The sequence below is a fragment of the Toxoplasma gondii genome, chromosome X, assembly GCF_000006565.2.
Source record: "Toxoplasma gondii ME49 chromosome X, whole genome shotgun sequence".
Classification (NCBI taxonomy): Eukaryota; Apicomplexa; class Conoidasida; order Eucoccidiorida; family Sarcocystidae; genus Toxoplasma; species Toxoplasma gondii.
Genome location: NC_031478.1, coordinates 7437671 through 7453004, shown reverse-complemented (window position 1 = coordinate 7453004; position 15334 = coordinate 7437671). Strand labels below are relative to the sequence as shown.

The 15334-nt window shown below is 52.2% G+C and overlaps 2 protein-coding genes across 2 annotated transcripts; one reads left to right on the top strand and one right to left on the bottom strand.

Moving 5' to 3' along the window:
• Positions 1–90: 90 nt before the first annotated feature.
• Positions 91–936, bottom strand: TGME49_207210 (hypothetical protein). Its single transcript, XM_002371965.1, has one exon. It carries the CDS (start codon positions 575–577, stop codon positions 245–247), a length of 333 nt encoding a protein of 110 aa, XP_002372006.1. The 5' UTR covers positions 578–936; the 3' UTR covers positions 91–244.
• A 5246-nt stretch (positions 937–6182) lies between these two features.
• On the top strand, positions 6183–15309 carry TGME49_207200 (hypothetical protein). Its single transcript, XM_018779382.1, has 8 exons — positions 6183–9433; positions 9865–9951; positions 10294–10409; positions 10743–10841; positions 11463–11739; positions 12432–12693; positions 12996–13095; positions 13619–15309. Exons 1-8 carry the CDS (start codon positions 6607–6609, stop codon positions 14663–14665), a joined length of 4815 nt encoding a protein of 1604 aa, XP_018635670.1. The 5' UTR covers positions 6183–6606; the 3' UTR covers positions 14666–15309.
• The last annotated feature ends 25 nt before the right edge of the window (positions 15310–15334 follow it).

Genomic DNA, 15334 nt, shown 5'->3' with positions numbered 1-15334 from the left:
AACGGGCGCACGCCCATTACGCTTCTGTAGACCTCCGTATGTCGACCCTCCTTCATTACGACGCTGCAGTGCCGCGCACGTGCCCGTCCATCGTATGCTAACTACGTGGACAGCTTCAAACACTGTTGATGTTTGTTTACGTCTGTTACTCTGCACAACGAAAAAATGTATACACTGAAGTACGATGAGTTCGACGATCATCGAATGAACTGACCACTCAGTAGGCACTGTTGCACTTCCGCCATTATGGCTTCTTCTTCCCCTCCCTTTCTAGCTTCTCTTCACCCTTCTCGTGGTGACCAAAGATCTTCTCAATCTTCTCCTTAAACTCTTCCCACGAATGAGGCTCCTTCTCAAATTCTTTGCCCTCATGGCGCATCCATTTCTCCCACGCACTTAAAGAAAAGTATGTCTTCGCAGAGTTAGCCCATTCTCTCTCCGGCACCTTCTTGATACGCATAAAATGCTCAAATGACGCTACCCAAGGATGCACCTTCCCTCCATCGAACTCGGGAGGATGCTTCAGATGGCACTCCTGAGCCGGATGAGTACCAGTGGCTGTGGTATTCGCCGCCATCTTTCCGGAACGATTCCGGGCGACACAACTGAAGTAACCTGCAGCAGGCAGCAACGGCTCCTCACCCTGGGAAGAACGTCGTTCCACCCCTTTGACGTCCTACGTTTAAGGAAGGTTACTCGTCCAAGGGTCCCGCTGCACAACGATGCGAACTGCGCTGGCGAAATGACGAGCTGCACCGCACAAACCGGGACTTCTCGAATTGAACCCAGTTGTCCTGTAGTCAGACCAGTCAAGAACAGCTTCTCCTCCTTAACGTTCCCCAGCAAAACACGGCCTGGGAAACTTAATTTTACACACTTTTGCTTCACGAGGCCATACTTCAGTTTAGTAGTCGAAGGAATGCACAAAACTTATGTCCACCATCTAGGTGAGTCGCCACTGGACGTCGCGATGAGCATCGGGCAACCATCGCACGCCAACTTCCAGGTGTTCGACTACCGGGACGTCTGGCAGTTTTGCCGGCATCCCACACATCAACTGACGTGCATGACAACCAGTAAAACACTCAAGTCCAGTGAAGGCTTAGGGCAGCTAAAACGTGCATGAACATCACCAGACGGTGGTGTGCAAGATGCCATTTGGCGACCGCTTTTTCGAGGTTCCATGCTGTCATTGCCCTGGACGTCGTTGGTCACACTTGAATGTCGCGGCGAAGAACAAAGTATGGGCCCAGTAACAACCGCGTTGTGTTACAGACGGCCACGGTCCACTGGTTTCATCCACGCGTGGCACTACCGGGGATTTTTGGTGGGTGATGGGATGCACACTGCAGATGATTGAAGACGTGTGCAGCGTGAAGACACAGTAAAATAGACACGCACCACATCGGTGCACGAGCGCAAACTAATGTTCGTGTGTGCTCCACTGCACGACACTAAGGGGCCGCTGTCTCGTCTTCTTACGAAGGGGAACGAGTAATGAAGCACACGGATCGAGTATTGAGCGGGAACTAAACAGGTTATGTGGGGCGCTGGCGAGTTCACAGCACTCGATTCCCTCGAAACCGTCACCTGTAACAGTGCTTCTTCAGGACGGTTAGCTTTTGGTAGGCGAGGACCGCTCAAGCCGTGAACTTCATAGAGTGTGCCTGCTAAAAATGTTTGCCCTAAAACGCAACATACTGACGTGAGGAGTAAATCTTTGACCACTGCCATGTAAACTACTCTTCGTTGTCTTTAACTGGAGAGAGCTCGCATTAGATACAGCGAAAGATGCGGCAGGATCTGAGAATGAGGTGAATACACTTAGGCACGGCAACAAAACCCTGGGTACTCGTTAGACCGTGAGAGCTTACAGTATTGTGAGAGACACGCTGCTCTATTGAGGGCGCGGCAGGCGTATTGCTGGCCCGAGCCACTTCGTCGTGATGTGTGGTAAAATGGTAAGATTAACAGACCATCGACGCTGTGGGCGTGACTGTGGATTGTTCAAAGCATAGGCGTCGCTCTGTGTCCGGCCGAAGAGGGTCGTAACGGTGAGGAGGACTGTGTACACTAAAGAACGTCTTCAAAATCTCCACAGATTCGCGAATGATTCGGTTCTCGAGGGGGGAGATCCCGTTTTCTTCACATTTCTTAAGTTATACACAGCAATGCACGAGCTGTCTGCAAGTGCGACGCGCCTTCGCGCTGTTCATCCTTTGCAAAAAAGGAGCAGACGGAGAACAAGAAATAAACGTTTCATGAGCTTGAACTGCGACAACAACAGTCTTGTGAGTGCAGATGCTAGGACCAATAAAAATAAGGTCACCGAAACAAGAACTGATATGCTACGGTGCATCTCAATGACATTTCGTCCAACGCCGTTAACCTCCCTCACTTGTGTCGGATGGGTTTCCTCGTATGTGTCAGATTTTGACTGCCTCGCTTTCTTAGTCAGCGGCGGATGACCATGAAAGCCTTCACGACCTGTAAGCTAAGCGCCAGGGTACATAACAGGATCAAGCCATCGACAACCACGGAGGAGACTGTCACACGCGGGACCTTTGATTGCTCCGCTCTATCGAAGCGATGCCCCCCTCCACTGCACTCTACATGCAACACCAGAGGAGCTCGATGCGTTTTCAGCACCAGCCGGTCCCCATCTTTCTCTATTTACAGTGCAGTGTCTTCCTCTATTTACAGTGCAGTGTCTTCCTCTGCAGCTCCTACTTGCAATTCCTCCTCCAGAGGATCACTCAAGCTTTCCCCCACTGTCGCACCATTTTCTTGAGCATTTATACGCGTGCGGCAATCGATGGCGTGATATCGAATCCGTTGCATCCGTCATGGACTCGACAGAGGAATTATCTGCGTTCGACATGAGTAGTCTGTTAAGGAAGGGAGACGACGAGGCATTCCCATTCCGAGATTGATATCGTCTAGAGGCGCAGAAGTCGCAGCTGCTACGGAAACCAGGCAGCACATCAAGAGGGGGCAAGCGACGAAAGCTGGCATTAAGTCGCAGTGGGGCTGCAACCCCCACGCGTCATCTGCACACTTGGCTGCATTGTGTCACGGAAACAGGACATTGTAGAAGTGAACAGACATGTTGAAAGCCATCTCCAGAGAAATCAACCGGTCAGAGAGACACCCCTGGGTGAGACGGGGGACAGTATCCAGGTGACCACTTTCCAGACACCGCCAGCAACAAGCATTGTTGGCCAGTGTCCAGCGCTACCAAGATTCGAACGTTACGTGTAACCGAGATACGCGCTTAAAGGAATGTCGAAGAGAGCCTCAGCCAGGCTTTCACGTGGAGCACGAGCGGAAGGAAAACGGTATATATCAACGACTGGCCACCTGAAACGACAAATTTTCCCTTGTGATGCGGAGTAGTTGAATTCCATGGAATGCGTCAAAGGAGCTCTAGAAATCGTGTACGAGAGCTCTCTGAAACGACAGTAATGCAGTTGATGCACACAATCTTCCGGGGTACCTTATGCAGCACAACCCCAAATTTTCGCTGGGGGGGTGCCGCGGGAGCTCTGCACTTTTCCTGAACGGTAATGGACGCGCGCTAAGGTCACCCACATAGCAGCGTCATCACAGTACAAGACATTGCTTCGTTGTGATAGAGTTTAGTATTTTGCGTTTTTGTTTACCGCGACCTGTCAGTGTGCACGTAATTCGAAAGTTTCTGGTGTGACAGCCGTGCGCGAACCGCGTGGAGACGCCTGTGATGTCAAGGACCCGCACAGTTCGATGGTGAGCACGGTCACATGATGCCGACTTATGGATTAACAGAAAAACGAGACTGAGTTGTTTCCTGCAAATGCCTTTGGTTGTAGTGAATATTCGATTGCGTAGGAGGGGCTAATGAACGTCCCTCACGGTCGCAGACGGAAAGAAGATAAACGCCGAATTCTCTCGACGCCTTCTCCAATGGCAAGCCAAGTGTAGGCGATCTTGTCTTGGGGCGGTGACCAAGTCAGCTGCGGTCAGTGACAGTGAAAACCTCTGCCGACATATGTGCTACACTCCTGCTCTGGACGCCGAATCCGCTTCTTTAGGATATTGACTGCCTGAACTGACCTGCGCCGACTGTGAAGAGGCAAGGCCCCTGTGGGAGGAGTGGCGTCGGTCCACAAATCACGTTCACGTAGTGAACTCAATCTTTAAAGACATTCAACGCATACAGTGGTGTCAATGGAGATTAAACCTGTTGAAAGCAATGGCGTTCGTGTTGATCGTGCCGGTTTGCAATTCTGCTGCACGGAACGAAGACAGAAGCTGTCCAGGGAAAATCTGGTGCTTCCACTGCAAGTTTTCTTCCGTTCACGAATAATCCACCAAGAGGGCTGCTTTGATCACCCACGTAAACTACTGATGGACGAATCTGTGGGTGCACTTCAGGATAAGGTCACAGAACATCCCAGGAACCTGCTGGCGTTGCACGCTAGCGACACAGCAACATTCCAGCCATTGAGATAGCCTTTTCTTCTCCGTTACATTTTGGGGAGCACTGCAACCACTGCGTGAAAGATAACTCAGGTAAGTCTATCGGACGTCATGAGTCTAGTAGGCGAGATCGCGGAGTCAGCGGGTCAAAACCGATTCCGCATTTTGGCGACTGCCTGCCGTGCACTGTTGCAGCGCGCACCGTATTGCAACTCAGACGCGCTACATGACTGTTTGAAGCCTTCTGTAAATGTCCAGCAGGCGCAGTTGCACTTGACAGACAGTAGGAGCGGGGTCGGGGGGAACAACGCATTTCCTTTGGGTGTTTTCTCCAGCATTTCGGGACAGTGTAATGTCGCCGATGAGACAGGGTGGCGTCAACCGCCTTTCGCTACTTTTGATTACCATTCAGTTGTATACACATTCGAAACTTGATTTTACGAGAGGATCACCGTTGTCGTCTTAACACGCTGTAATCTCAAGTTCAGTTAGTTTTTCTGGGAACTTGCGGGCAAATCCGGTTGCCCTGGAATGATGGTAGGTGAAGCGTAGGGCGATACACGTCAAGCGAAAAGAATAGTTCGCAGCGCAGTCGTTAGCATGCGGTGGTATGCTTTTCAGTTCATCTATGTGCTTACATACATGTTAGATCTGGACTGTGATTAGTACCGAAGGAAGCTTCGTGAGATACACCCGGTGTACTAAGACGTGAATGACTGAGAGAGAAGGGTGGATTGGAATCCCACAGTTTTCTCTCCCAGTTATCTTTCAGTTGCCACCCGGAAAATGATGTCACTGCCGCTTTCGCATGAGGATGATATACCGGATACCAGCTGTCTCTGATGAGGCGGTTTGTACCTGAGAGAATTGCTGTAAGGAGTAACAGTTCATCCCGATATAGCATGTGAAACCTACCTTTCTTGGCTAGTGCCATGTATGGGGCGAAAGACAGTCCCTTATCAATGCACAAAGTAAACCTCCAAGGTATGTAAAGGGGATGTGTCAAACTGGATCTGCCTGTGATTCCGGCTCAGTGACACCAGGCACGACACAGTTCGTGCAACAGGTTGATTTCGTGCCTCTTTTAGAGAACGAAGGGCTAACGCAACAGTGAGCATACACATACTGCCTGCCAGACAACCACGTTATTCTGTAGTCCCCTCACTCACGACAGCCGAGTGCACGCTATATGTCGCACACCCGCAGAATGGATTTATATTTCATGTGAAATAAACACTAATGCTTGTGAAATAGCGCCTGACAGAGGAGCGACAACGCATCACTCCCCTAAACACTGCACATGCAGCGCTCAGCAAACGGGAGAATTCGTTACCGTGGAGTTTGATTCAGGCGCGAATTGAGATATATGAGAAGTGGAATGCTCGCAGGGTCCTCTGACCGCAACCTACTGTTGACGGTTTTCACAGGGGAAGAGTGATGATGCATGCGCCCTGGGTTACCGACATCAGACATTTCAGTCTTCGTGAATACACTTCTTCCCCCATTTCCAACAACTTGTCAGGTCTACCATACACTGGCGAATTCATTTTTCGAGCTTCACCCTCATTTTTCTTGCGGTTCGGTCATTTCAGCTGCATGTGCACTGTCGTTTGTTACATGCACTTGAGTGTGCATGCGAGAGCGATAACGGCGGCAAATTCTGGCATCATCCGGAAGAAAGGCCCGACCGTTCTCGACTTGTTTCCACTTGAATCACCGAGTCAAATTTTTGAACAGCCAACTCGTTAGTGGGTCTTCGGAACCCATGGCTGGAGGAGTATGAAACAGCAAAGTATCATCTATATCGCGACGGTGCGTCATTGCTCAGAACTCAGCTTAAAAAGGCAAGACGAGCGGTATCCCACGAACTGAGGTCTGTCTTAGGGGGCTTCCCACACCATTCGTCGTGGGAGGCCTCCTACAGATGTCGCCGTATTCCGCCGTGTTTTTCCGGTTTATTAGTGAGCCAATGCTTTTGTTAAGAAATCAGCGAGTTGTGGAGTACAGTGACACTTGTCCACTCGCGCGAGGTCACAACTTGCTTGTAGTGAGGAATGCTGAACGCGCGATCACCGTCTGCTGCTTGATCTGATTTGCCTTCGGCCGAAGAGAGAGAGCTGGAAATTTTTGGAAGCCCCCTTCTGCATAATGCATCTAACCGCCGGCGTCCGGGTGCCTCGGTGTCGCGAGACACGCGCGCACGCAGAACATCTGCCTCTTTGGCCAAAAAACATTTGCCACTGGAGTCGTCGGATCCACGCTTTAAACCTGAACCAATGCGCCAACGGTAAAGCAGGAACCCGCCGATTACCCCTGCGGCCGACGGCAGCGAGAATAATGCATACCCGCGCACTGTGTTCTTGGGCCAAGGAATTTCAGACCTCTGACTCTTCAGAGTTTGTTTCAGCCGGATGCATGCGAGATGCAGAGGACAGAAAACTTTTGTGTTTGATTCCTTCAAAAAACAAGTTTTTTCAGTGCCCTAAATGTCACGTTCTTCGACTGTGGTTCGCCGGCCCTCTGGCCACATCGCCGGTGACCGCTGAAGTGGCTAGCTCCCAAATGCCGATCGTCTCTCCTTTGTCAGACCTCCCTGGGCGAAGTCGAGGGATTTGTAGGTTTTCGACGGCAACGTCTGCCAGGTTTTGCGGAGCACCTGGGACTCGCTTCAACATCGGCGCCTCCCCCCGCGATGCATCTTTTCTCTCTGCACAGTTGAGTGTCGCCTCGCCTGCCGAACGATTTGCCGTCTCCAGCGACGAGTGCACCGACGCTGGTAGCAAGAGGAGCTCGTTTTTGGATGCCGAAACAACGGTCAGAAAAGAACACCCAGAGGATGTTGTGAGCCACGCTATGGGAGGGGCTCTGCCTCACCCCAACCCTGGACCTGGTCCAGAGACAGCTCTACAATTGCCAGGACGAGAAGCCAGTCTTAAGCGAGAGACAGAACCGTTTGTTGACGAGCACTCTCTGCACGAAACCCCGGATAGACTCGCTGGTTTGCGCGGAGTTATTTTTACAGAAGAAGAGACGACCAAACTTCTGATGCTAGAGGGTGCAGATCTGGACGCTAGCATTGGCGGCTTTGAGGGAGCCTGGAGGGTTGTGCGGCACCTCTGCATGCAGCAGAACTGGGGCCAGTCTCAGAGTTCTTCTGGAGCGGAGCAAGTGCATGAAGCTATCCTGGGATCGCAGCCGAATCGCTGTGACAAGGCACCACCGGCCGAAACAGATGGACATGCCACGCCGCTTGTCGCATGCGCTGCTGCTGGTGCTGCTGCAAATTCTACACTCGTCTCGAGAACTACATTTGAGGACTCGCCAACTGTCGAAGAGGATTGGACGTGGACTGATCGAGAGCACAGCGGCTGCGTGGAGCACATTGCACAACACGTTCTCACTCTATCTCCCTTTCTCCACCGGAGCCCGATGAAGGTGTGCAGCGAAACTGGGAGGCAAGCGAAGGCAAGGGGGTCACCAGACAGTTCTGTACCTGCCACAGAAGACATAGCAAGAGACGGAATCGAGAGGAGATCTGGTTGCCAGCAATCGCTGGAACCTGACTGGAGCCCTCCCCAAACAGACCAAGAAGTGACATTGCCGCTTGCGTGTGCATCGTCGTGCCTTCTAAATACCTCTCTTGGTTTACCAGCTGGGCAAATTGTTTTCAGTCTCTTGCCCGAAAATGTCGGTACCCTGTCGAGAAGGTCAGCGCACCGACCCGTCACCCATGCCCCTCGATCTAGCCAAGGGTTTCCAGAGGCCGCGCGTGCGGTTGATAACGGCGGACACAGCGATCGGATTGAGGAGGGAACCGGAATTGCTGTGAAATCAGTGGGATATTACCGTAATTTGTTGCTGCCCATTCTTTCCAGGCGATGCTTGCACAGAGACACGACACCAGCGTATTCGGACGCACCTAGTGAGGACAGGAATTATGTGTTTTGCCTGCCAAATCGCGAGGCGAACTGTGAACGCTTGTCTTCAACCGTCTTCTGTTTCCCGATTTTCTCAGTCGGGTCTTCTATCCACTCCATTCTGCCGTTCGTAACCAGAGAGCGGCCAGGTCTTCAGACACGACAGAAACCGCTCTGGTGGGGAGCCCTGGGGGAACTGGTGGCCACCCACTTGCCTTCTGGTCGACCCCGCGACTCTCCTTCCCGGACCCCCATGCTTCGTTCTAGCTCCAGCTGCAACGGCGACGACTTCCTCGGTCCCGTACTGCAGCGGCTACCGTGCCTGGACCGGAGAGAGAATCTTTTTCTGTTGTTTGCCTTCGCAGCGCTTCCAGCCTCCTTCAGTGGTCTACCACCGCCTGACCCGCCGCCGAGACACACCCTCCCCATGACGGGTCGTGATCCAGCGATAGGGGACTTCTCAAAGGGACGGGATCTCGGACAGAACGAAGACTCGTCTGGCTCCCATGGTTCATGCCGAAGCACATCTCGGACGTCTCCACACTTCCCCCAGTTCTTTCGACACCTTATCGAGCAGGTGTTGCCGAGTTTGCCGAGCCTCCATCCACACCTGCTCCTCGACGTTCTGTCCTCGAGTCTGCGTCTGTCGCGCTTGAGTGCAGCCCTCCAGGCAACGCGTGCACTTGAGGTTCACGGCGAGTCCAGACACATGCAACGCGGCAGCCGGAGGGAGAGTTCGACGCCTTGCTCTTCCGAGTTTCTGGTGGTTCTCGAGTCTGTGTTGCCGAGACTCCTCACACTCGCGTCGCCCCAGGAAACGGAGGACCCAAACCAAGAATTCGACGCCGTCAGACTGAGGGTGGGGAGCGCGCGATACTTTGCCGAGACAAACGCAGGGACGAATGATCTGTCTCAGCGCCCAGCGGAAGTCGAAGCACATCTAAACTTGCCTCTAAGGCCTCTTATTACTTTCATTTCCATTCTCAGCACGTCGAGAGGAAACTTCTGCCTACCAGAGCGCTTTGGAGATGCCGTCACGACACTGACAGATTACTGCTGTAAGCCGAATCAGGGGCCTTTTAACGGGCACGTAGACGTTTTCCCTCAGGCCTTTGACAAATACGTGGTCGTGTCCGGAAGGCGGTGCATGCCAAGCGTGAATACAGGGATGTCGTTTCCAGCAAAGTGGAAGCCCCGGCGAAACATATAGGCCACAGAAAGTTCACACCCATAGGCAGGGCCTAAACCAGGTGAATTTGGAATAGTCATGTCTGCTTCTGTTCTCGGCACTAGTATAATCGCGAAGGACTAGAAGCCGTGCGATGCACACCCTAGGGATCATCGATCAGAAGTGTGACAGTCTGACAAGCACTATATGTGGTGCCGAATGCCTCACGAGTGGCATGTGCGTTTTTTGTCTGTGCTGTAACATTCGGTTTTTGACGTGATACGAACTGAATGGAGCCACTGCGATGTGCTAATGTTGTAGGTGCAAGGCTGCATCAGCTTCTGCCAGCTGATGTCACGAACCTTGTGTGTGCTTTGAGCCCTAGGAATGAGGAACAGCATGCCGCTGGTGAGTTTCCGCAAACCCCCATGTCCTCGTGCTAGACGAGGTGCCTCGATGAATCGCTTGAGTGACCAGGACTCGTTGCTGAGATTACAGGCCCCGACACCTGTGTCCTGAGGAGGCTTACGTCTTGTGACTTTAGGTGCAGCACAAGAAAATGCGGCAACGCGTGTAGAATTCGATCAAGTGCGAGTACAAACTGGAAGCAAAACCGCTGCCAAATCTCTCCTCTTTCCAGTTTAAATTTCGGGAAACGCAACTTGAAGCTCGTGCGGACTGCGTCTCTGCCTCTTGGAAAAGCTAGCCAACCACGCCGAAACCAGGGATTTTTTGTCGTGTCCAATTCAGCTTCCGATGAGTTCTCTCTCTTTCTGCTGGCTAAGTTCATCCAAGAGCGACCGGAGCAGTTAAAGCCCGCGTGGCTCGCGCTTGTGATTGAAGCCTACACTCGAGCTGGTCTAGAGGTGAGTAGCAACCCAAGGGGAGTTCCCTCATTCATCGACTCATACTGGCTGGCCCAGCTAAATTGCGATGCATTTCCATGAACTGCCGGGGCGCTCAAGGCAGACAGGAGAGCAGAAAGTAGCCACTTTATTATGGTCGAATTCCGGAGCCCTCGTATGTTGGGAAACTGACATTTTTGGGGCCGACCACGCACAGCGACTCCGATGGCCGTGAACATGTGCGGCCTGGCAACAATCAACAGTCAACGACGAATCACGAAACAAAATGAACACCACAGAGAAGTGGTATGCATGCTGCCCAGAGTGAAGTCCTGTGACTCTTTTGCTTCTCAGGACTCTATGTTCTACGAGACGCTGAGTGAACAAGTGAAAAGACAGTTTTCGGCGTTCACAACGCCCGAGCTGGTGACAGTTCTCAGTGGCTTTCAGAAGGTACGCGTTGTGTTGTTAGGCTCTGCGCTGCAGCTTTGCCTTGGCAACTTCGGTGTGACCGAGCCTGTTGCCAGATGGTTTGCCTGCCCCTCTTGAGGACCGTCCATCAATACGACTCTGATTCTCTTTTTCCGAAGGAAAATGCTACCTGGGAAAGGCGATGTTGGAAGTAATTCTATCCACAACCGATGTTTTGCTAGTATTCGTGTCATCCCATTTCAAGCTAGGATTAGTATCTGAGATTCGAGCTCTGAACACACGAATGGTCATGCGCCAACAATTCTTGACGCGTAATATAGTCAGTAGATGGGTAGAATCGATTTGAACATGTGGTGGTTCACAGCGATTCCGCCTTTGAGGGGATCTCTCTGGGCGTCTTGAGATATAGAAATTGCAGTTCTTCACTCGTTCACGGCAGCGAGCGTGTATGCAAATGTTTGTTTTACAAAGATACGCTGGATACCAATATACATAACGCGCTTTACACGAAGGCCATGAAACGATGAATACAACTTGGTTCTGGTAAACAAAGACGTTCGAGATTTAAAACAGGAGTCTCACTTACAGCACCTCGTCCTCCCCCCCCAAAGCTCCAAAGTATGTGTTGTGCGTTGGTGACAGGTTCGATTTCGAGACGAGGAACTCCTCACTTTGGTTTACACTAGCCTGGAGGAAGGCGCACGCCGCCACCTGTCTGGCACTGGTCGGTGGCTCACCTCTGCGGAGAGCGTCGGTGCTGGATTGCGTGCAAATCGAGGCGAGACGTGGAGGGAAACAGCTTTGCTGGGAAGCGGATCAGCTGAAAGTCCTCATCCATGCTGTGCTTTGCCGAAGGCTTCTGGAGAGCCCTTGCGATTCCCCTCTCGGTCTGTTGTCGAGACAGCCATCAGCACAGCAGGTGAGGAATAGGAGGTTTTTCCTGCTTGGTGTTGGCCAACTACCAGGGGCACGAGACTTGCTCTTTTCGAATATTCATAGCCGTATCCGAGTGGATGCACGTCTTTCCGCAAACGGCAGGAGCTGTCTTCGACTATGTTCCGTTAGCCAACCACTTTTACAGGGGCACACAGAAAGGCCATCGAGTGTACGAAGGCAAACTTGAGCCAGCGCCGCAGCTGCTGGTACCCCTGAACTTGTTAGAGTAGCTGGAACTGTCGCATGGGTTCTTTGAGATGTGGCAGCGGGACGGTAGTTACTCGACAAGGAAGTCTCCACCGTTGGACCGTACGGCCTCCCGCGGATACGTAATACGATGGAGACAGATGTGTTTCTGGGGGGGGGTTGGGTTACCAGCAAGGCGTTTTGGGTCTTCACCTGTCTTTCTGTTGACTGGGACTTGTATGCCAACGCGACACAGCAACTGTGGCACGGCGACTGATTGGCAGCACGTATTACGCTTAGACCATAGCCGATGTGAAATAACCTTAATGTCGTAAAGTACTGAAATCCAACACTTATAGGTGTCTTAAGCAGTCCAGTGGGATGGTGGTGTACAGCAACCATACAGAACGTGGTTGTCTGTATCCCGTAAACGGAGTCATATTGAGTATCCTAGGCAAGTAGTTTGTATTCCTCTCGGTTGATTCGTAGGTCTCCTGGACGTCACAGAGGTTCGGCTCAAGAGCATGTGGCGCCTTTACGTGACGCAACTTCAAGCGGAAGTGACCGCTCTCGATCGACGCCCCATCGCTACCTCGAGGAGAAGGGCCTTGATTCATGATGTGTCGGCGTTGCTGCCACAAGTGGTACTTCAGCAACCACAGGAAACGGCAGCGTTCATCGATCTGTGGTTGCATCTATGCGAACCGATCTTCAGTGCCGAACTCAAACAGAGACTTGGAGCACCTGCTCAGTAAGCGCCTCTTCTCACCTTGACGGACGAGCACTAGCGGATCTGGGTATCGTCATGTTCTCCAGGATGCGGCCCTGTTTCAAATTTATTGTGAAGAACACCACGTCTGGATAGAACAATTATTTCTCCAACAAATCAGTTATAAAGCCAACTAAAGATATCCAGGGTAATCAGCGTGACCTGCAACAGGAAGCTGAGAGTCTCTGTTTTCGAACTTTCTTTTTTCGTTACCCCGGCTCGTGGCACTCTACGTCATGTGCGCAAAACCCATCCTTTCGTGCTCTGTTCGGGTCGTGCGACAGGAGACACCGACTTCTATGTGAGGCGTATCAGCTGGGGTTGCTGCCCCCAATGCCGGATTTCCAAGCAAGAGCAGAGAAGCTGAAACAGCTAGACGAAGCAGTAAGTTCAGTGTCAGTCTTGTGGTGAAGGTTCTGCGAGTTGGCTAGCTCGATACTGTGCCATTTAGTTTTTCGCTGCGAAACATTGCTCGTCGGCGAGTTGATTGATTAACGCGCAAGTAGAGCGCAGCGTGCCATAGTCTAGTGGAGCTGACGCCGAATATCATCAGCAAAAAGCAGTTGCGAAGAGTCCCTCGTGTCATCTGCCCTTCGCACGGTCTTCTCGGGGTGGTCGAACCTGTCTCGCTTAGATGAGGGGCGGTGCCCGAGAGTGAAAACGACCGTTCGCGTCTTGGCCGCAACTCGCTTCCCCCCTCTTGACAATCGGGGATGGCTCGCTTTCTCGCTTCGCAGTTTGCAAGAAAGAGTCTGTGCATTGAAATTTTCGACAGCACGCACTGCACGTGTCGTGTGTGTTCTACACGTAGACTAGCCTCCCCGCGAACAACGTGGTTGTCTGCACAGTGGCAACTTATTCCGTTGTCAGCTTCTGTCTTTCGGTTGTTCTCGATGTACCTGAGCAGCTGCAGAGAACAACGGCGAAGAATGGCCGCGGGGATTCCTGGGCGCCAGAATCATCAACGTTTCACGTTGACGTGGCCTCGGCGCTGCTTTCGCTGAATGTCCGCTACGAAGCTGAAGTTCGGGTTGCGAGGCTTTTCATTCTCGATCTGATTGTCACCATACCGCGAGATCTCCACTGGGGACCGGCATCAGACGAACGAGCTTCTTCGCACGAGGGGGTAAGCCCTGAAGCGCTTTCTGGCTCAGAACGGCCTGGACAGAGGTACCCGGAAGCATCGGTCCTCGAATTCTCTCAGGGCCACCACCTACACAACCTCGATCAGGTGAGTTTTGTGACAGGGGTCGCTCCAGAACACACTGCGCAAAACAAGGATGAAGAGTGGAGAGCACTGTCTGCGTCGCCTGGCGTGCGGCCCGTTGCTCACAGACTCTGTAGGAGTCGCAGTGAGAGACCAGAGGGGTCAGACTGCCACTTCTCGAACAAAACCTTTCCAGAATGTCCCGGGGAGCTCTCTGACGCAAGCTCAAATCACGAGAACAGACCAGGTCGCCATCTGGTTGCTGGCCAGCAGTCAACGGTAGCAATCGCCGCAGCAGCTTCTCCTTCGCTGCACACAAGGGGATCACTCCCATCCGATGGTTCGAAAATCTGTGGGAAGCTCCCTGGCACGTCTGTGACAGGGCAGGCGTCGTGTCTCCCGAATGGAGACATTCTGGAGTCTCTGAACGGAGGTGAAGGTCGCGGTCGTTCAGACTACGCTCTTGTGGCGGTCATCCTCGAGGACGCGTCTCGTGGAACTTCGATGCAAGAGGGCCAAGATGGCAGTCAGGGCCGAACCAGGACCCCTGTCGGCGGACCAGGACGGACTCTCAACACGGGAAAACCCACCAGGTGGCACGGCCGCCAGGAACAACAGTGCAGCCAAGTGCCCGAGTTGCACGCGAGTCCGTATGAGAGAGAGGTTGAACGAGAGATCGAAGATCCCTGGAGCGTGAAAGAAAGAAAGAAGAAAGAGTTGCCTTTCGAAATTCCTTCAGGCTGGTGAAACTAGAGACGATGCACGCTAGAGGTATCGTCTAACGTGAAGAGGTGACAAGCCCCGACTTTGGTAGAGGGAACTGTCGTGAAGTGTCTCTGTCTCTTGGCGTGTGCACCACGCTGACCCAGGGAAAACAGCCTATTCTACCCGCATGCTTGCGAAATAAACACGACTTGGAAAGCAAACTTCCCAGAGTAGTGCACGATACAGGAGGCACTCATGGAAGTCAGGGAATGTGAACCGCCTTGCTACGGAAACTCGGAATGTACATGAGAAAGACCGTCAACCACCTTTCGTGTCATCTCTTCCGTGCCGAGGCCGCTATTCCTTCGAGCCTCAAACTGTCCAGGACACTCTGCCTGTGTACGCCTCAGGATGAGAATTTGTTTTCCGAATATAGTGAAAATTTAATAGTTTACAACACACGTCACAGTGGTTTATCGTAATTACTGTATAATAATACGCCCATCTAATTAGTCCGTTGGTGAAGTCTGAAGTGTTACCACACCGAAGATCCATAAGTGTGTACCTGAGGGGAATTGTTACTGAACATATCCGGGGCTGTTTTTCTGTTCGTCGGTAAGAAACATTTTTGTGGAACACCGAGGTCGGACCCATCACTGACACGCAGAATCGGAAATTGTCGCAAGCCGTTGCTCTCCGCACCATGTGTGT

Bases quoted from the DNA above. Each gene is read 5' to 3' on its own strand.
- TGME49_207210 (XM_002371965.1), bottom strand. From the start codon at position 577: ATGGCGGCGAATACCACAGCCACTGGTACTCATCCGGCTCAGGAGTGC.
- TGME49_207200 (XM_018779382.1), top strand. From the start codon at position 6,607: ATGCATCTAACCGCCGGCGTCCGGGTGCCTCGGTGTCGCGAGACACGC. The intron at 10,410-10,742 runs GTGAGTAGCAAC...TTTGCTTCTCAG, and splicing joins ACACTCGAGCTGGTCTAGAG to GACTCTATGTTCTACGAGAC. The intron at 12,694-12,995 runs GTAAGCGCCTCT...GTCGTGCGACAG, and splicing joins AGACTTGGAGCACCTGCTCA to GAGACACCGACTTCTATGTG.